This window comes from Pogoniulus pusillus, chromosome 35, assembly GCF_015220805.1.
Source record: "Pogoniulus pusillus isolate bPogPus1 chromosome 35, bPogPus1.pri, whole genome shotgun sequence".
Classification (NCBI taxonomy): domain Eukaryota; kingdom Metazoa; phylum Chordata; class Aves; order Piciformes; family Lybiidae; genus Pogoniulus; species Pogoniulus pusillus.
Genome location: NC_087298.1, coordinates 5,861,432 through 5,881,550, shown reverse-complemented (window position 1 = coordinate 5,881,550; position 20,119 = coordinate 5,861,432). Strand labels below are relative to the sequence as shown.

Genomic DNA, 20,119 nt, shown 5'->3' with positions numbered 1-20,119 from the left:
AGGAGGTTCCATGCAAACCTGAGGAAAAGAGCCCTTTGAGGGTGGCAGAGCACTGGGTCATGCTGCCCAGAGAGGTTGTGGAGTTGCCTCCTCTGGAGGCATTCAAACCCTACTTGGATATGTTCCCAGGTGATTTACTTTAGGTGATTCTGCTCTAACAGGGGGCTTGGATTAGATGATCTTCAGAGACCCCTTCCAAACCCCACCATTCTGTCTTTCTGGGACACTGATTTAATAAATGCTTATAAATCTCTGAGGGCTGGGGGTCAGGAGTGGGGGACAGCCTCTGCTCACTGCTCCCTGGGATAGGACAAGGAGCAATGGATGGAAGCTGCAGCACAGGAAGTTGCAGCTCAACACAAGGGGGAACTTCTTTACTGTAAGGGTCCCAGAGCACTGGCACAGGCTGCCCAGAGAGGCTGTGGAGTCTCCTCTCTGGAGACATTCAAGGCCTGTCTGGATGTGTTCCTGTGTGACCTGAGGTAGATTGTATGGTCTTGCTTGGGCAGGGGGGTTGGACTCAATGATCTTTTTTGGGTCCCTTTCAACCCCTGACATCCTGTGATCCTGTGAAATTAAGATCCCAGGGACATATCCTTTTGGGCAGTGTGATCATATATGCCAACATTGCCACATGGACTGGTTCAGTGAGGTAAAATCCTTCTGTGCTATTCTAAACGTTGTGACATTAAAGGGGAAATATTTCCTATTAGGTACTTTGTAGCATCAAAAATGGCAACAGGACATTAACATTTACACTACAATTAAAATAAGTCTCTTCCAAGATGGGCAAAGCACTAATGACACCACAAAACATTTTGGCTTTGCAGCAGAGCAGAAGGAGGAGGTATGAGAAATACATTTAGACCTTTCTCTGTCAAAAGTGCTTTTGGAGTCAACATGCTCTCACAAAATGCTTCAATGAAACTGCATTTTCAACAGTGAACTCTTCTGTGAAAAATGTTTCAAATAGCTCTAATTTAGAGCTGGGGAAATTTACCTCTTTTAATGCAGGAAACCTTTTACATACATTCTGAAGCCAAACATCTCTCTCTAATAGTTTTTCTAGGTGAATTAAGGACATTTTCCCTTGTCAGATGCTTCATCTTCTGCCTGTAGTTATCTAAGGCAAACCTATACCAAATCTGTGCTGCTCAGAGGAATTTTATGCTTTACAGTGTGGCAGAATTCCTCCTTCTGATCAATAAGTTACCTTCACAGCTAAGATATTCTCCCTAATGCTTGTCACCAGCAAACTTAGTTTCTGCATCTGTTATCAACTGTCAAGGCTTCTGTAGAGGCTGAGCCCATTCCTTGAGCACCTTGGGTTTGATTGAAGTGTACAGCCCAAGGAAACAGTCTAACATCTTAGCCTTTTAAGACCAAGTTGTCCCTCTGCTTAGATGCTGACACAAAGTTGCTTTATCAGTAGACAACCCTGCAAGATTAATAATACACTGTAAGATTAATATTTTTTTTAATGCTTGCAATATTCAAAGAAGTTTCTTAAAGAACAAAAGCATCTTGAGATGTTTTCTGAAGGTTGTGGCTGCCAGTAGGGTTTTCCCAGACCTGGTAGCTAGATAATGGTTGGACATGATGGTCCTTTCCAAACAAAGTGGCTCTATGATTCTGACTGCAAGCTCCCCTTTGGGGCTGATGTGCTGTTACAGTCCTTGAGACTGCAGCTTTCCTGCTTCAAAGGTGTCTCCAAATGCCAGACTGGAAATCCTTCCCTGAGCAAATGGCACAAATGGCTTCTCTGCTGAGAGCTGCTCTATGTGCATCCTGTCTGGCAGCTTGCACTGCTCTGCACTTGGTTGTGAACTGGGTCAGACAATGACGCAGCTACCTGCCACCAGGCATGGTGCTCACAGAGAACCTGGCTGGCAATATCAGGAGGGGAGAAGAAGCAGAGGTGTCTGTGCCATCAACAGCCTCATGATCCCCTCATACTTGGTCTTTCAGAGTGACCTCATTGAGGCTGAGGTGTCTCTGTGGAACCAAAAGCAGAAGGGTAATGAGGGTTCTAGGGACACTGCCCACTACTTTTCTCTTCTCTGAGGTGAACATGACCCACCACCGAGATGGGCCTGAACTCCTGAAAGCAGTCACAGCCCTTCCTGCCCTTCCTGAGCACTCTCAGCCTCTGAATTATTGTCTTATTTTCATTCCACTCGGATGAGCTGTCAGCCAGGGATCCAGTAATTCAGCGCAACAGAAACACAAACAGATGGGTAATTGACCTGCGTGCCTTCATTACACTGGAGTTCAGTGCTGCTCTTCAAGCCATAAACTCCTCTATCTGCCACTCCAAAATCCCTCTGCCTTTTATAGGGAAGGTGAGTGGGCTTCCCATGAACAGCTTGCTCAGAGCTGTTGTCCTCTCCTCCTCAAGCGACACAAGCACTGACCAAGTCTGACAAGCAGGACTCACCAGGTAGAAGGAAACAGCTGTGAATCCTCAGGCACACCTGTGAGGAGCTTGGAGACAGGGGCTGGGGAAGGACAAGGTGGAAAAAACATCTATGCTGTGCATAGGGCAAACACTGAAACTATTCTCACGCCCTCTGGTGCCTGAGCAAGCCTTCAGCTGCACTAACGCCTGCACAGATGGATGGCTACACAAACGCTGGCTGTGGAGAAAGAGACGTGGAGACAGATCTCTTGGTCCATGTAAATCTTCAGAGTATCACTGTAGTCATTGGCATTAAATCCATCTGCACTTTTATAGGCTCTGGCAAGTGGCCTTCCTAGTAGGGAGAGAGATGAAAAGACAGAGGTACCCAGCTCTGGTGTTTATACTCTGTGAGCTGGGCTCTTAGCTCTGCAAGGGTCTTTGCTATATCCCTCCTGGTATTGTTTTCATTCCTTCTGTTTTCCTTTCTTCCTTTCTCTTTCAGCATGTAGTTTTCATGTTCCTGTGATACCAAACCTATTTAGCCTCTCTCAAAACAGTCTGGAAGAGCATAATGCTCATCACTTCTATCTAGTACTTGGTAGCACAATATAAAATAACACTGGGAATAATGGAGGTTTTGCATTCAAATGCTTTGTGCTGCACTGGGATCCAGGGCTGGGATAAAGAAGACACACTGGGCTTCGGGGAGGAGAGGTTGCTTGCCATCCTTCTCTCAGAGCAGATGGGCTCTGCTCTCAGCTAGCTCACAAATTGCAATGAGACATGCAATTTGTACCCCACCTTCCTCACTTATGACAGCTCCACAAGAAATATCCCAGCAGCTTTTAATTCCTCAGCATCACTTCCCCAAGTTGTTAATGAAACAAGTTTTGAACAGAAGGACAGATACCTGAAATGACTTTTTTCCCCTCCCCTGCCCTCATGTTCCTGTCTCTTCTTTCTATGCCAGGTCTCCAGATCATCTTTCCTCAGTATTTACAGGAGAAGTTTGTCCAGTCTGCCTTGAGTTACATCATGTGCAATGGCGAGGGGGAGTACATCTGCCGGAACAGCCAGTGCGGCTGCCAGTGCGCCGAGGAGTTCCCGCAGTGCAACTGCCCCATCACCGACATCCAGATCATGGAATACACACTAGCAAACATGGCCAAGACCTGGACAGAAGCCTATAAAGATCTGGAGAATTCAGGTAACCGAGCAAAACACATCTTCTAATTGATGGATTTCAAGCAAAACATGTCAGAGAATCACATGGAATCAGAGAGTTCAATCATTAGCCTCTCCTAAACCATGTCCCTAAGCATGACATCTACATGACTCAAAAATATCCCCAGCGATGAGGACTTTACCTCTGCCATGGACAGCCTGTTCCAAAGCCTGATAACCCTTTCAGTAAAGAAACTAATATCCAACCTAAAATTCCCTTGTCACTGCTCAAGGTCATTTCTGTGTCTGTCACTTGATACTAGGGAGAACAGACAGGAATCACAGAAACATGCAGGTTGGCAAAGCTCCTCAGGATCACCAAGTCCAAGCCTACTCTACAAGATTCACCTTAAACCATATCCCTAAGCACCACATCCAAACAACCCTTAAACACATCCAGAGTGGGTGACTCCACCACCTCCCTGGGCAGCTCACTCTGGTCCCTGACCACTCTCTCTGTGAACAAACCTTTTCCTAATATCTAATCTAAACCTGCTCAGTCTCAGTTTGACTTCCCAACACCCTCCTTCCCACAGCCTCCTTTCAGGGAGAAATGAGAGAGCAACCTGGTCTCCACGATCCTTCTTCTCTTCAAGCTGAACAGCTCCAGATCCCTCAGCCACTTCTTATAAGACCTGTTCTCCAGACTCTTCACTTTCACTTTTCATTGCCATTCTCTGGACATGCTCCAACACCTCAATGCCCTTCTTGGAGTGAGGAGCTCAAAAGTGAGCCCAGTACTTGAGATGCAGAATCAGATTATACCAGTTATGAATTGTTTCTTCCCTCAATGCAATGCCACAGTTTGGATGAAAAACGGAGGCTATTGAACCCAAACCCACAATGTCAGTCTTGAAGGAGAGACTTTTCTCTCTCTTTTCCAGGTAGAGAGAAAACACCATATATAATTCTGTGTGTACAGGGATATTTTCCATGGAAGAATTTGTTTGATTAAAAATCTGATTTTTCATACCAAACCAGCTCAGAATCTCACTTTAATAGTTCTACAGAGAAGCTTCCACAACATGAATGATGCAGAAATTGCTTTTCAGATTTGCATGAATGATTTATTCTGCTTTGGTGAAAGGCAATTCACAGAGAGAGCACACAGGCCAGATGACACCTCATTTGAGACAGAGAGAAGGGAAAATGACTTCTCTCTCCTACACTGCTGGTGTGAACATTTCTCTTCTGCTTTCTTCTGGTGTGACACTGGAGGTGTCAGTGGAGTTTATTACACATTGAGGCTGGTAACACCCATAGTAGATGTGGTGTAATACTTGGGTGATAGGCACTCTCAAGTACTCAAGATAAGAAAGAAAGCAAAAGCCTCACTTCAGTTACATCCTTTCCTTTACCAAGTGGTCTGCCTATCCTGAAGCAGACACTGGACACTAAGCAGAACTTGACTGAGAACTTATCCCTGTGCTGACTCTCATCTCTTAGCATTAGCCAATTACTTTCCAACACATTTTCTTCAGTGGTTATTGCCATAACTCCCCAGGTTTCTGTGTTAGGAAAGAATGAGGAAGGGATCATCTAACTCCATGAAAGGCACCAAAAGGATTCTTCGGAAGTCTTCCCAGCAGCGTATTCTTTCTTCATGTTGAAGGTCACCTTAATCCCTTTAATGGCTGAGATGAAGCAGCCTTTGCTGTGTCCTCAATGGGCTGTTGAGGCCTGCTTTACACTTCAATATGTGGACCCTGCTGGCATGGCTGCTGTCGCACAGATTCTTATGTCCGACTCATGCTGTCAACTTGGTGCTCAGCTGAGCGAAGTCAGCTAATGGCCCAAGGCTGATGACCATCTTGACAAGATCCTCCCACAAGCTGTGAGGAGCCACCAGGCTGGGGCAGTTCCAGGAGAAGGGTCACTGGCTGAAGAGGTCACTGGTTTCTATAGATTTATGGATGGGATAGGGACACCAGAGCAAAACACAAATGTGGAGTCCAGAAGCTTCTGCTTGTTTAGGACTACAGAAATTAGGCTTACTGGCAGTGCTTGCCAGCACAGCTCTGCCACTAGTTATGTGGTGCTAGTTGCTACTCCTGGTACAGGGTCTTTTCTGAAGATGTTCATATTGGCCCCCACTCATTAAACCCCTTTACATTCCCAGCACACCTTAGAAGGTGAGAGCCCTATGGAGAGAGAAGTTTCACAGTCTCACAATGATCCTTTTCCTGCTTTATTCTGTACTTGTTGCACTTGATCTAAACAAAGACAGTGGTAGATAATTATATTCAGCCTCTTTCCCCTGAAGACTTCCACAGGGGAAGGTGTTTTTCAATTGCCACGTTCAAGTGACACATTGCAGTGCAATTCTCTGCTGTGCTCCAGCCATATTCCACCCAGGGCTCGAGGCTTTTCAGGGCTAGATGGAGTGATTATCTTTATATTTAAAGCTGCTGCATCTCATTCATCACTTTGTTGCATCATGCGTGAACTTATCCTTGGAGATGAAAGTTGCTATCACAAAAGACTGTAGTATTAGCGTTTTGCTGGTTTGTTTTAATAAACATTCCCAATAACTAGAGGATTTTCTTCATTATGAAGAGCAGAGAAGAAATCTCTAACGGCATCTGAAAGCTTTTCCAATAAAGTGGGCTGAAAGGCACATGAGTGCTCTGAAAGCAAATACAGCTTGTGCAGGAGGCTGCTGATAGTCTAAAATATCTATTTGCTGCTTCTGATGTGGGAGATTCTTATGTTCAATTAAAAAAAAAAAGGCAAACCAAAACAACCAAAAATTGAGTAGGGCAAAGCAGGAGCTGGTGTGATTTGGCTGAGCACCGTCAAAGTCAAGGAGGCTGCAGTGGACTGATGCTGCTTTACACCAGCGTGGGAGCTCTCTTAGTCCTCTGCTTCACTGCTCATGTGTAAATTGAGAGAAATAACCCTGCCTTACTCTTGGTGTTTTAGTATGGCTGGCCAAAAAAAGAATCCTCCAGCAAAACTGTGTGATTCTGGGGTTTAAAACAGGGTTTTGACTAGAGGCTGACTTTGTTATTCCACTGCTATTGCTTTCAGAGGAAAATGGGATTTATTTGTCTTTACCTGAAAAGAGTTGGGGAAAATAAAACCATGGGAGTTTCATCTTGGAAAGAGATGGTTGACACGATCATCTCCAGAGGTTGGAGTCTTACTATCCACAGTGCTGAGTCATTGCCTTGGGACTGCCTCGAGGAATTGGGTGACTCAGCAAAAAAAAAAAAAGCAGCCATGTTGCATTATGGGAGGTGTAGTCCTGACATCATCAACCTTTTCTGTGCAGATAAATAAAGTTAAACCAAATGCAAGCAGTCTCTGCTGCCAGGCAACCAGCAACAGAACAAGGGGACACAGCCTCAAGTTGTGCCAGGGGTGGTCTAGGCTGGGTGTTAGGAGGAAGTTGTTGGCAGAGAGAGTGATTGGCATTGGAATGGGCTGCCCAGGGAGGTGGTGGAGTTGCCATCCCTGGAGGTGTTCAAGCAAAGACTGAATGAGGCACTTAGTGCCATGGTCTGGCTGACTGGCTAGGGCTGGGTGCTAGGTTGGACTGGATGGGCTTGGAGATCTCTTCCAAGCTGATTGATTCTATGAAATTCTCAGTGCTAAGAATGAACTAATCCCAGAAAGGCTCAAAGCTTAGCACAATGCAGTAGTAGTCTTGGCTGGGATCTCCTGGGGTAGTTATAAATAAATAAAAATAAATAATTAATGCAGAAGTTATACCTTCTGGAAAATACTATTTTCCCACCTCCCTTTCTTTAAAACAGCACCACCCAGTGTTTTTTTTTTAGTTGTTCCCCCCCCCCCTTTCTTTTTTTGCCCCCTTTTTGTTTCTTTCCTTTTGGCCAGATTTCTCTGCTCATTTGTTTTCTCCCCAGCATTGCACTGCAGTATCAAAATGTGCACACTGCACTGAAACCTCTCCCTTACCTGTCTCCATGAAAAATGTAGCACATTCATCATCAGAGGGAAAAGTGCTTGGTCTTTTGCACAAACAGGCTTTTGAGGAAATTGATTTATAAGGGGCGGGAAGCAAACGCAAAGCTTTTACTGCTGAAAGGTACCAGCAGTAACCAGCATGGTCAACAGAAGCAATTATGCATGATGATAGTTTCATAGGACTGCTGAATGGGAGAGAATCATTTTTGGGGAGGAGAAGGGCACTGAAAGCAGCCTTGCAAGTGGTGTGAAAACCTGAGAGGGGATTAAGAAGAAAAAAAAATAACTCTCTGTTATCTTTGAAGAAGAAAGGAGACAAGAAGGTGCCTTAGGGATCTATCAGGAGTAGGGAAGGGATTGTGTCCCTGCACTCAGGACTGGTGAGGCCATACTTTGAATACTGGGTTCAGTTTTCACCTCTCAGTCCAAGAAGGACATTGAGATGCTGGGATTTGTCCATAGAGGGGCAATAAAGCTGGTGAAGGATCTGTAGAATGAGCATCTGAGAGAACTGAGGTTGTTAGTCTGGAGGAGGCTGAGGGGAGACCTTCTGGCTCTCTACAGCTGCCTGAAAGGAGATGGTAGTGAGATGAGTGTTGGTCTCTTCTCTCAAATAAGAGGACAATAGGAAAAGATCTTAAGCTGCACTAGGGGAGGTTTAGATTGGATGTTGGGAACAACTTCTTTACTGGAAGAGTGGGCAGGCATTGCAGCAAGATGCTTAGAGAAGTGATGCAGTCACCATCCCTGGATATGTTCAAGAAACATGCAGACATAGCATCTCAGGACGTGATTTATCCATCATGGCAGTGCTGCTTTGATGTTTAGCCTTGGCAATCTTAGAGGTCTTCTCCAACCACAGTGCAATGCATCAGCATCACCTTTTTTTTAGGTGTTTGGTTTCACCAAGTGATGAGCAGGACACAAACACCCATTTAGCATCTATGTCACGATGGTGCTGACTAATGCAGAGACATTCTTTGTCAAGCAGTTCAGTGTGGACTGCAAATTAGCAGAAGATAGGAAGTCTGTTATGTAAATTCCTACAAGCTCTGCAGGACAGGTTGTAAATCATCTGCTCTCATTTTCTCCAACATTTCTATGGATTATTTCTTCTTGTAAAAGGATTTCAACATTCAAAAGCTTTCAATTCTTGCTCTTTTGGGTGCTTTTGTTTGTTTGTTTGCTTTTTGTGGCTATTGTCTTCTTTCCCTTCTGAAAATGGGATGAAGGGTTTTTTAAGAGAAGGATTAGGAGAGGAAGAAAAAGGATGTGGATAACTTGGAAGAAAAGATGGCTGCATTTCTTGTGGGATACTTTATGAGGGGTCCAGAAGTGCTTTAGTCCAGCATGCCTCTAGATGCAGGACTACTACTAGCGCTAGATGAAATCAGCCGTGCTTTTGTCTAGCAGAGTCTAGGAGAGATTCTTCTACACCATTAAGTATTATGTTCAAGTGCTGCATTATTTCCAAGTGAAGAAGCTTTTCACTAAATCAGTTGAACTTCTCAAGCTGTAGACTGTCTGTTACTACTTATTACATCATCTATCCCCAATAAGAGAGCTTTCTCTTCTTCATATTTGTAAGTGCCTTTTAAGCAGTTCTAGGCTGTAATTAGATTTCCTCTTGGCCTCTTCTTCAACAGCCAGGTGGGGTTGGTCTCTTCTCCCAGGCAACCAGCAACAAACAAGGGGACACCGTGTCAAGTTGTGCTGTGGGAGGTCTAGGCTGGATGTTAGGAGGAAGTTGTTGTCAGAGAGAGTGATTGGCATTGGAATGGGCTGCCCAGGGAGGTGGTGGAGTTGCCATGCCTGGAGGTGTTCAAGCAAAGACTGAATGAGGCACTTAGTGCCATGGTCTGGTCGATTGGCCAGGGCTGGATGCTAGGTTGGACTGGATGCTCTTGGGGGTCTCTTCCAACCTGCTTGATTCTATGATTCTACAATTCTGTGTTTCTCAGGTAGGAAGGAAAGAGTGGTCAGACACAGAAACAGTATCAGATATTCTGATTTGTGATGAAATAAACCCCCAAACAAACCCTACATGAAGGTTTTTATTCATTATCAAACACAATCTAACGGGATTAAAGTGATCACTAAACAACATTTAATGCCATATTTTTGTATCCATTTGATTTTTTTTGGCTCAAATTGTCACATTTTTCTGACCTTAGCCCAGCAAACAACTTTTATTTTATTTTCATTGTTACACAAAGCAACTCATTTAGCATCAAATGAAGTTAAATTAACTTCCAATGAAGTTAAATGAGAAAAAATAAAATCACAATAGTCTTGTTGAAAAATGAGAAAGCAGGGCACTTTAACACAACCCAAATCCTTCCTCTGGGGATTTTTTAAAGCTTTTTTTCTCTCTTTCACTCTCTCTCTCCTGTCTTTATTTTTTTTTTTTCAATGACACAGCTGAAAAATGATGTGACTTCAACAACAAACTGTATTTAGGAGCAGCCAAAAAGCAATTTAAATGAGAAATCTTTAAGTGACAAACATTACAACTCTCTGTTCTTTGTCCATAACCCCTAGACTATAATCCCATGCTTCAGGGAATTAGAATCATAGCATCAGTCAGGACTGGAAGGGACCACAAGGATCAGCCAGTTCCAACCCCCCTGCCATTGCCAGGGACACCTTACCCTGAATCAGACTGGCCATAGCCTCATCCAGCCTGGCCTTAAACAGCTCCAGAGATGGGGCCTCAACCACCTCCCTGGGCAACCCATTCCAGGCTCTCACCACTCTCCTGCTAAAGAACTTCCTCTTCACATCCAGTCTGATCCTACCCACCTCCAGCTTTGCTCCATTAGCTTTTATTTTCTTCCTCCACCCTCCATATATTAACTATATTTGTTCTCCCTCATACTCTCTGGGTTTCATTTCCCATATGGAAGCAGCAATAGCCATGGAATTAGTGGACTTCCTGGGGCAGAGTGATAGACCAGTGAGTCAATGGACATTACCCTCCTTCAGCAGAGCACTGGTGGCCTCATACATCATTGCTCTTCCTCCATCCTGCTGACAAAAAGCTTTGTGAGAGTGTTAGAGCTCTGAAACCTCTGTATTTCTCCACATTTCCATCTCTTCCAGATGAGTTTAAATCCTTCATGAAAAGGCTACCTAGCAACCACTTCCTGACCATTGGGAGCATCCACCAGCACTGGGGGAATGACTGGGACCTGCAGAACCGTTATAAGCTGCTGCAGAGCTCCCTGGAAGCCCAGCGCCAGAAGATCCAGCGCACTGCCCGCAAACTCTTTGGCCTCAGTGTCCGGTGTCGGCACAACCCTAACCACCAGCTGCCTAGAGAAAGGTACCATCATCCTTTGTTGGGGATCAGAGTTGTGGGGGGTGGGTGACTGATGGAGCTGAGCCTGGGCTTGGACTTACACCCAAGCCTAAGCATTTGGATGCAGGGTGTGCAAACATGGAGGTTCTGGGGAAAATGGGAGCAGGTTGAATTTCTGGAGCTGTAAATAACTTCTATTCACATACCTAAGCACTTTCATGTCCCTTCTGTGTGGTCAGGCTTACCCAGGTGAAGGGCACCCATTTATTTTGTAGAGCTCTGCAAGACTATCACAGGACTGATACTAGGCAGCCAAACAGACTAAGCTGCTTCTTAAGTGGTTTTTGCCTCATCTACTACGGCCAGGCTTTAAGTCTCCATTTGCAGTCACAGTGGACACATGCACCAGCTTTGAGCTGTGCTTCTCAATGACTACAGGTAGAGTGAAGGAGAAGCTTTAGTTTCACTTAGAATAGATGACATCACTTCTACAAAATGCAGAATGACCCTGCAAAACTGCGTGGAGCAGAAGCTTAGCAGTGCTGCTACAGATAGAGAGAGTGGAATTTCCATTACAGCCACAGCAGCTATTGATATCCAATAGTCACCTCCTGCTTCCTCGTTTTAGCCTTGACCTATGGCTGAATTTAACTTTGCTTCCAATAATTTTTGGAGACTTGTTTCTGTTGCTTTTAGTAAACATCTCTTCTTTCTTTCTACATTGTCAGGCATGAGGCAGTGCTGAAAAGCTTGCAACAAAATAAGTCCAAGTTCTTTTGCTGTCACGTGTCTCTAGGAAGGGTCAGGCCAAGTTAACATTTGTAGAGGAACTGGGGTTTTTTTTAGCTCCTTCATTATGTAAATATTCAGTCCCAAGAGAAAATTAACTGATTGCTGCTGTCTTCTATTGTCATCCAGCCCTCTGGTCACTAAACACACTGAGTTTTCCTCTCAACTGCAGCTCAGAATACTCTTCCAGGACTTAGCAGCTCTTTAATTACCACAAAGGGTCATGTTTCTGGACAAAGACTTGATGGATTTACTAGAGATGGGGAGAAATATCTATTAAACATAAGAGATTATGAAAAAAAGGCCTTTGGATAACTTCCTTTAGTCAGCCCATTCCTGCCAATTGGCTGAGCTGCTCTGAAGAAACCAAAACCAGTGGAGGTGTCACAGGCTGGTCCAGGCATTATTTTTGAGCTGTACCACAACAACAAAGCGAAGCAGCAGCAAGCAGAGATCCATCCAACCGTGCTGCTGCCAAGCCTTCAGATGAATATGTCTTTAACATTTCTCTCCTATTTTAAAAAGTCAGCCACGCAGAAAGGGAGCCTCTGACTAAAGCTGTAAAATCTGGGGGAAGGAGGACGAAACGGATGATGGCAGCTGGGTTTTTAACTGACTGATGTGCTTGATTTGTTTAAGTCAACATCACCAGGCATATTATCATTTCTTTTCTTATTTGTCATTCTGCATTTGCAGCTAGGCAGGGGAGGGGCCGGGGAGGCAGATGTGTAGCAGAAGAGGGCTGCAGCTCAGCGTTCCTTTCACAGGGCTTGGAAATACTCTAATTTCCTAATTGTCACCGTACAGAAGGACAGACGCTTAGCGAGCGCGCCAGTGGCTTTGAAAGGATGGAAAGGTTCTATTAAGAGCAAGCCTCTCTCTCTTTGATACACATAATAGTAAGCCTACTTTATATATTCAAGAGCAATGTGAAAAATAAATAGGACTGCTGTTGATATTCCACTGGGAAAGGAAGAGGTGGCTCTTCCAACAGAAAGAAAGAGTGGGGATTTTGGCAAGCAGGCTGATTCTCTGTGACCTTTCTCAATAGCTAAGAAGGAAGTGGAAATATATCTCTCTATATATACATTTGCTCTGCATTGCTTTTGCTTAAAAAACACCTCCTTTCAGGCAAGTTTGTTGGTCTGAAAAGGAAACCACTCCTCGGTTGTTAAAGCTTCAATGCTGAATGAATACCTGCAGTTGTATTTTAAAACTCTCAATGCAAAATATAAATAACATCTAAAAGAGGGGGGGTGGGGTGGTTAATACATATTCTGGGCTCCAGCCAAATGGCCATTAGTTAAGAATACATCTCACAGCTGCTGAGAATAAAAATAGCATTTTTTACTTCACTGTTCCATACAGGAAACCCAAAAGTACCTCTACAGCAGCTAGTGCTGGCTGGAAAGTGCAAGGAGAGTTTGCAGAAGAAAACTTGTTAAATCCCTACATTTTTTCTTCTTGCAAGTAAAGAGAAGAATCTGTCCTGCTGGATCAGGTTTTTGACTTGGGGGGGGGGGGGGGGGGGGGGCAGGGTGTTAGTGTTTTGGGGATGCTTTTCTGTTTGGTGCTAGCTGTGATTTGGTATGGTTTGGTTTTCCAGTCAGCTCAGATGCCATCTACAACAAAGCTGCACCTTTATCTCAGGGGACATCAATCAGCCTCTTCCCCTCCTCAGACCTGATTAATCCTGAAAGGAGGAAAGCAAATTATTCATCACTGTTCTGTATAATCTGACCTCTGCTTCTATTCTGACAGCTCAAACTGTCCTGCAAAACATGTTTTAATTGTCACAAGAGATGGGGCTTAAGTGGTGAAACAGCTCCGTGTGATTGCCTGCCTCCCAGTTCCTGGCATTGCCAAGGGACTGTGTGTCTCCAGTGTGCAACAGCAAGGCAACGCTGCAGAATAACCCTTCCTCACAGCTTTGCCTGCACAGAATTCCTTCTCTCTGTAGTTTACACTGTAAGGTATTAAATCTGAATGTAAAACTGCATGAGAGTGGCCTTTGAAAATGTAGTTTTCCTTTCTTCTTCGTTTCACACACCGTAGTACTTTCTACTTGGAGCTGCCAAAGGTAGCAGGCAGGCAAAACAACTTTTGCAAGGAAATTAAGGGAGGAAGATAAACTGATGACTCCTTAATGAAAAAGAAAATGATGAAAACTAAAAGCAATGACTGCCCTGCAACTGGCTTTCAGTTTTTCAAGAGTGACTCTTTTCAGCTTTCTCCTGCCCTGACATCTCTTGCTTATATTCCCACGAGCCTGAGCCAGCACTGAGGTATGCTTTCAGAAGTTGCCTCCTGTCATCTGAAGGGCTGTGACTGCTCCTGCCTTTATTCTTAGCCTGTCCCGGTTGCAAGGCAGAACGGGGTAATTTATACCACTTTCCCTCTCACTCTATCACACTTCCCATTGTCATGTTTGTAGCTGATGCCCAGCTCTGCCCTGGATTCTGCATTTTCATTTAATTACATCCTTTATTGCTGCCATCAGCAGATGGTGGGTCGCCTTCTAATTTTTTTTTGTCCTACTTGTGCCTTTCTGAATGCTAAGTTATATATACACACACCACAAGACAAAAAACCCACAACAACCCAATTCTCTTTTGCCTGCTCTTCTCCCATCCTTCCTCTGTAAAGTTAATCTGAGGGACAGGAAAATGATTAGTTTCAATTGCAAGATATCAGATAAGACTCTTCTCTCCTTTGCTCTGGCTGTCAGTATGAGGGAAGGACATAAGGACATCATTTCTTTTCCTCTAAGAGCACACCCAAGACAGACAGGATACAGTCATCTTACTAATTGTTATCGTGCCCCTTGCTTTGTATGTGGCAACTCAAAGGCATTACTAACATTTAAAACCTGTGGAAAGCACCAAGGCAGCACTGCACAAACAGCCTGGAAATCTTGTGCATGAGCAAGTGCAGGAGGACATCCGGAGAGTTACATTCACCAGCATAGAGCTGGAACTGTGATCTGCACAGGGTAGCTGCTCAGTGTGTGTTTGGCTGCTATTTGCATTTGCAGCTGTACAAGGCTGTTGGCAGCTGCATGGAAGTGGCGGCATTATGTGCACACAGGCCACTTCTGACAGCTCTGAACACCTCATCAAACCCACCTCAGAAACCACCTTTAGTCCTATGAGCAACCATCTGGAAGCCCAGTCCCATAAAAAGTCATAAATGTGACCATGAAGAGGACTATGGAGATTAGGGAAATACTGTCCTCACCTCATGGATGGGGACAGGGATGCTGAGAGGATACCTGATGGAGCTGGACATCTACCATCTCTCTCTTACCAGCATGCTGCTTCAGCTCTTCGTTTTCTCTGTGCTGCTGGGCTTTTTGTTGTCTTGGTAGAAATTACAGTGGGAGTGGGAGCTAAGGATGCAGCTTGGGGCTGCAGGAGGGGTTGCCTCCAGCGCAGCCTCTGATTTTTGTTGTCACCAAACCCGGTCATGGGAAGAAGCAGCATGCAGGAACCTTATGCTTCCCTTCAGCAGTCTCCCCAGCTCAGTGAAACCAGGCAGCCAGTGTGCATAGACAGGAGGGTTGCTTTGGTTTAGGGCTTTACTTTGTTCCCCACTTGTTCATTATACCTCAGTTTCATACTTAGATTGGTGGGTAGAAGCATAGAAGCTTCCAGGAGGTGCATGGGGGAATCAATGTGACTTTAGAGAACCTTAAGGAGACTGGAAGTTGGAATCTGAGTGCCTTGCTAAATTCAAGTGTGTTTGGCTGGTTTTTGAAGAGGAACTGCAGGGCTTCAAACGGAGTGAAAAATATTTGTGTTGCTGTAGAAGTGAGCAAAAAATCATCTATGAGCAGAGAGCAGACTCAGTGTGCAGGAGATGGTTTTGAGAGTACTTGTTGCTGTTCAGCACGGTGCTGTCTTCTCCTCTCTGAGGTAGAGCTGTCCTAGAAACCATGAGGAGCCACAACACTTTTTCTAGGGACCAGGGCTGTCACCATCTCCCTTCAGAGCAGATATTCATAGAGGTCACTCCCTTGTTCCCAAGCTCCCCAGGCAACCTTCCACTAGCAGAGCTCTTGTTAGCTGTAAGCAGGGGGAAAGGACCCTGCCAGTCCTGTCCCACAGAAGGAATGTGGAAACTGTCTCTTCCCACATCCAAGGCTTCAGTATTTTCCTGCTAATGCACTATCTCATGTTTCTCTTTTCTTCTTGCTTCTTTCCATTCCTGCCTATTCTCTGTCTTTTTAGCAGTTGTGTTTACTTTTTTCCCTTTCTCCATCCTTATTCCTCCTTCCCACTGTGCTTCTCACACATTTTTCCTTTCACCTGCAGGTTTCCCCCTTCTTCCCTTTTCTGCTTCTGCCTCTTGATGATTTCTTTCCTTCCAGTGCTTTCCTATGTTTTGTACTCTCATCCCTCTGCTCACTCCCTCCCCCTAATCATCTTGCTGTTCTTTGCTGCTCTATCATTTAATGCCTTCTTTGATACAGCCTACAGCTTAATGATTATTCGGAGGTCAGGCGATGCAGGTGCCACAAATTTCACTAATCCAGCTGTGAGAGCCTCTGTCCATAATCACTCCTCCCATTCTACAGGGACTGAATCCTAATTTGTCATTAGCCAGTCCTCTCACTGCAGCTCTACCAAGAACTTTTTGCCCAGAGGAGACAATGAAGTATTCATTAGCTGGGGGGAAGGAGGAGGGGTGGGAGCAGGGGGCTGAGGGAGACTGAAAGCTGCTGAGAAAGGAGTCGCTGTGCTGAGATTTCCCAGGAAAGGGGGGGTGGGAGGGGGAGTGAGGAGACATTGTGAGGGGATCACACAAAAAGCAAGCGCGGGTTATGGTGTCCTTCATTAGGAGTCATTCCAGGGCTGCAGGATGTGGAGGTGAAGGTGTTGGTACAGCAATTATGGGCGTGGTGGGGCCTGGAAATGGGAGACTGTGGCTGCCTGGGGAAGGGAGAGGCTATAAAAAGAGGTCAGTGAGCAACACAACTTTTTAAAGAAGAAGTTTGAGCATCTTTGTCTCCATTCACGCTGACTTTCACCCTCTCTGCTGCGGTTGTTGAGCTCTGCACCACAAGCAGAAGTTACTATTCATAGAATCACAGAATGCACTGGGTTGGAAGGGACCTCTAGATGTCATCTTGTCCAAAACCCCTGCAGTAAGAAGGGACATCCCCAACTAAATCAAGTTGCCCAGAGCCTTATTAAGCCTGACCTTGAATGTCTCCAGAGATGGGGCTTCTACCACCTCCTTGGGCAATCTATTCCAGTGGTGTACCCCCTCATCCCATTACAGACCTAGTTGTGGAGAAGGAGGTGGAATTGCTGATGAGGAGAGGAATTCTTTCCTGCTTGCCTACAAGTTATGCTGACCTGCAATGTCTGATAGAACCTCAGTCTCTGGCATCGCTTTTACAGCTCCATTCCCATTGCTTAACTTTGTCACTCAGGCCCTGATGGGATCCTTGGCAGGATACTTTACCAGTCTCAGCTCCTAGACCAGTGTGAAGAGGAAGATGTCAGATGATCAATTCTAACCTCTAGCTATATCTTAGAGGTCTTCTGCTTTATATCAAAGGAGTAGTATACAGCAGATGAAAGTTTCAGTCTAGAAATAGACTAGGATACTTCCCAGATGCCACAGCAGGGCATCAGTGTTCTGAGAGCTCTGCCTCAGGTACATGCCTGGAAACTTTGTAGCTCCAGAGAGTGTGAGGCTTCACAGATCTAACGATTTCTTCTTGCCACTTGCAGGACAATACAGGAATGGCTTACCCGGGTTCAGTCCCTGCTCTACTGCAATGAGAATGGGTTCTGGGGGACCTTTCTGGAAAGCCAGAGGAGCTGCGTTTGCCACGGTGGCACCAGCCTGTGCCAGCGTCCCATCCCCTGCATCATTGGGGGCAACAACAGCTGTGCCATGTGCAGCCTTGCCAACATCTCTCTCTGCGGCTCATGCAACAAGGGCTATAAGCTTTACCGGGGTCGCTGCGAGCCTCAGAATGTAGACTCGGAGCGAAGCGAGCAGTTCATCAGCTTTGAAACGGACTTGGACTTCCAAGACCTAGAGCTGAAGTACCTGCTGCAGAAGATGGACTCTCGCTTGTATGTGCACACCACTTTCATCAGCAACGAGATCCGCCTGGACACCTTCTTCGACCCCAGGTGGCGCAAACGCATGTCCCTCACCTTGAAGAGCAACAAGAACCGGATGGACTTCATCCACATGGTGATCGGCATCTCCATGCGAATCTGCCAGATGCGCAACAGCAGCCTGGACCCTATGTTCTTTGTCTACGTCAACCCGTTCAGCGGGAGCCACTCCGAGGGCTGGAACATGCCCTTTGGGGAGTACGGCTACCCCCGCTGGGAGAAAGTCCGCCTCCAGAACAGCCAGTGCTACAACTGGACCCTGCTGCTGGGCAACCGGTGGAAAACCTTTTTTGAGACCGTCCACATCTACCTACGCAGCCGGACTCGGCTGCCCTCCCTCCTGCGGAACGAGACTGGCCAAGGGCCCGTGGACCTTTCTGACCCCACCAAGCGGCAGTTCTACATCAAGATCTCGGATGTGCAGGTGTACGGCTACAGCCTGCGGTTTAACGCCGACCTGCTGCGCAGCGCGGTGCAGCAGGTCAACCAGTCGTACACGCAAGGTGGGCAGTTCTATTCTTCCTCCTCCGTCATGCTCTTGCTGCTGGATATTCGGGACCGAATCAACAGACTGGCGCCTCCCGTAGCCCCTGGGAAGCCCCAGCTGGATCTGTTCTCTTGTATGCTCAAGCACCGCCTGAAGCTCACCAACAGCGAGATCATCCGCGTGAACCACGCTCTAGACCTGTACAACACCGAGATCCTCAAACAGTCGGACCAGATGACAGCCAAACTCTGTTAACCCGGACTTTTCAAGCGGACACCTTGGTGATATCGATCCTTTTGCTGTAAAAAAAAAAAAAAGATAATACAAAAAAAATAAATAAAGGAGGTTAAAAAAAAAAGAAAAAAAAAGAAAAAAAAAGAAAAAAAAAAGGAAAAAAAAAGAAAGCAAAGTGTGGGGGGGAAAGTAAAGGGGACAAATAAGATTTGTAAAATGTAATTAATATACAAAAGAGGAAACAAAAGAGAGGAAATCCTTCATTTGTTGAAAACTAAACCCGTTCTAGCAGCTGTATAAAACTGTCAGGCATGTTTGTTATTTCTATAATCCCTCATAAAAGGGTAACACCTTACTCTCTCTTTGACCTCGGGGGTGTTGCTTGCTGGTCCTCAGGGGCAGCAGAGAAAATAAAGGGAGGAGCAGAGAGAGGGGCAAACGTCTGTGATGAACTGTGAAGTTTTCTGCTATGCAGGTGCCAAGACTGAGACACGCAGGAAAAAAACAACCAACCAAATCCAAGGAAAGAAAGAAACAAGAGTCCTATGTAAATGTAAAAGAGCTGCCATTATTCCTCCAGTGGGAGTAAATGGTTAACGATAAAAGATATTTCTTCTGTTGAGATTTATGCCAGCTTTATGTTGAGTTATTCATGCAGCCTCTGCTGAGCTTTGCTGGAGGACAGAAGGCGATGGCAGTCCTTTGAGAGTAAAATGAATGCCTCGTTGGTGAGATGCCACCTAAGAGGTGGAGGGTGGGGGCAGGTCTCAGGTGTCTTCTCTTTGGGACTTCCGTCTTGGAAGACTTATTACCAGAGTTAAAGTCTCAGCACTTGCTGAAGTATGGAACATGTCAGGTCCCTTCAGCTGCTTTGCTAAACTGGAGTTCATGCCCTGCATCAGATTGTTACTGCCTTTGGTCATGTCAGAGCTTAACCTCTTGAGGATCAGCACCTGTAAATCTCCAGTCACTCATCTTTGAGGCACTGCAACAGAGTCCCTAAAACAGAGGAAACCAAATTCATGTGCCACTTTGATAAACCCAGGCTTAAATCAACCCCGAGTTTGGCTTTTTGCCTGGGGTTCTGGGGTTTCTGATAACACTGGGAAACCTTCATCACCACAAAAACCAAAGCACAATGCAAGGAAAAAAAAACCATATTTCCAAGGAAACCTGGGCACACTGAAAAGTACACATGTCACTTCTATCCTTTGGGGAAGGAAAAAAGCCCTTTTATTTTCTTACATTACCATGGCTGTGAATGATAACCTTGCTTCACTTGCACTTTCTTTGTCCACAAAACCAAAAAACCCCACACAATTACAACAACAAAAAGGGAAGAAAATTACAGAAAACAGGTGAGAAAAATTGTATTAAAATAGTAAAAAGGAGTGATGGGAGGGAACAGCACAATAACCAGATCTGGATTTGCAAGGATAAAGTCGAAGTATAAAGGTAGAGTTATCAAAAAGTGACTAAAATAACTAAAAGGTGGGTAAAATTGTGTGGAGTGTGCATTCATGTGTGTTTGAATCTTGAACTGGTACATGTCGAGTGGAGTGGCTGAATGGAGAATCAGCTGAGCTCAGTGTGAAGGTGGGAGGTGAGTTAGT

The 20,119-nt window shown here is 45.3% G+C and overlaps 1 protein-coding gene across 1 annotated transcript in view; it reads left to right on the top strand.

Moving 5' to 3' along the window:
- Positions 1-19,134, top strand: part of BRINP1 (BMP/retinoic acid inducible neural specific 1) — a 104,426-nt gene extending 85,292 nt beyond the window's left edge. The window contains exons 6-8 of the mRNA XM_064171586.1: positions 3,372-3,608; positions 10,658-10,880; positions 17,387-19,134. Of these exons, the coding sequence (XP_064027656.1) occupies positions 3,372-3,608; positions 10,658-10,880; positions 17,387-18,527 (1,601 nt within the window). The 3' untranslated portion in view covers positions 18,528-19,134. The remainder of the gene's footprint in view (positions 1-3,371; positions 3,609-10,657; positions 10,881-17,386) is intronic.
- Positions 19,135-20,119: the final 985 nt, after the last annotated feature.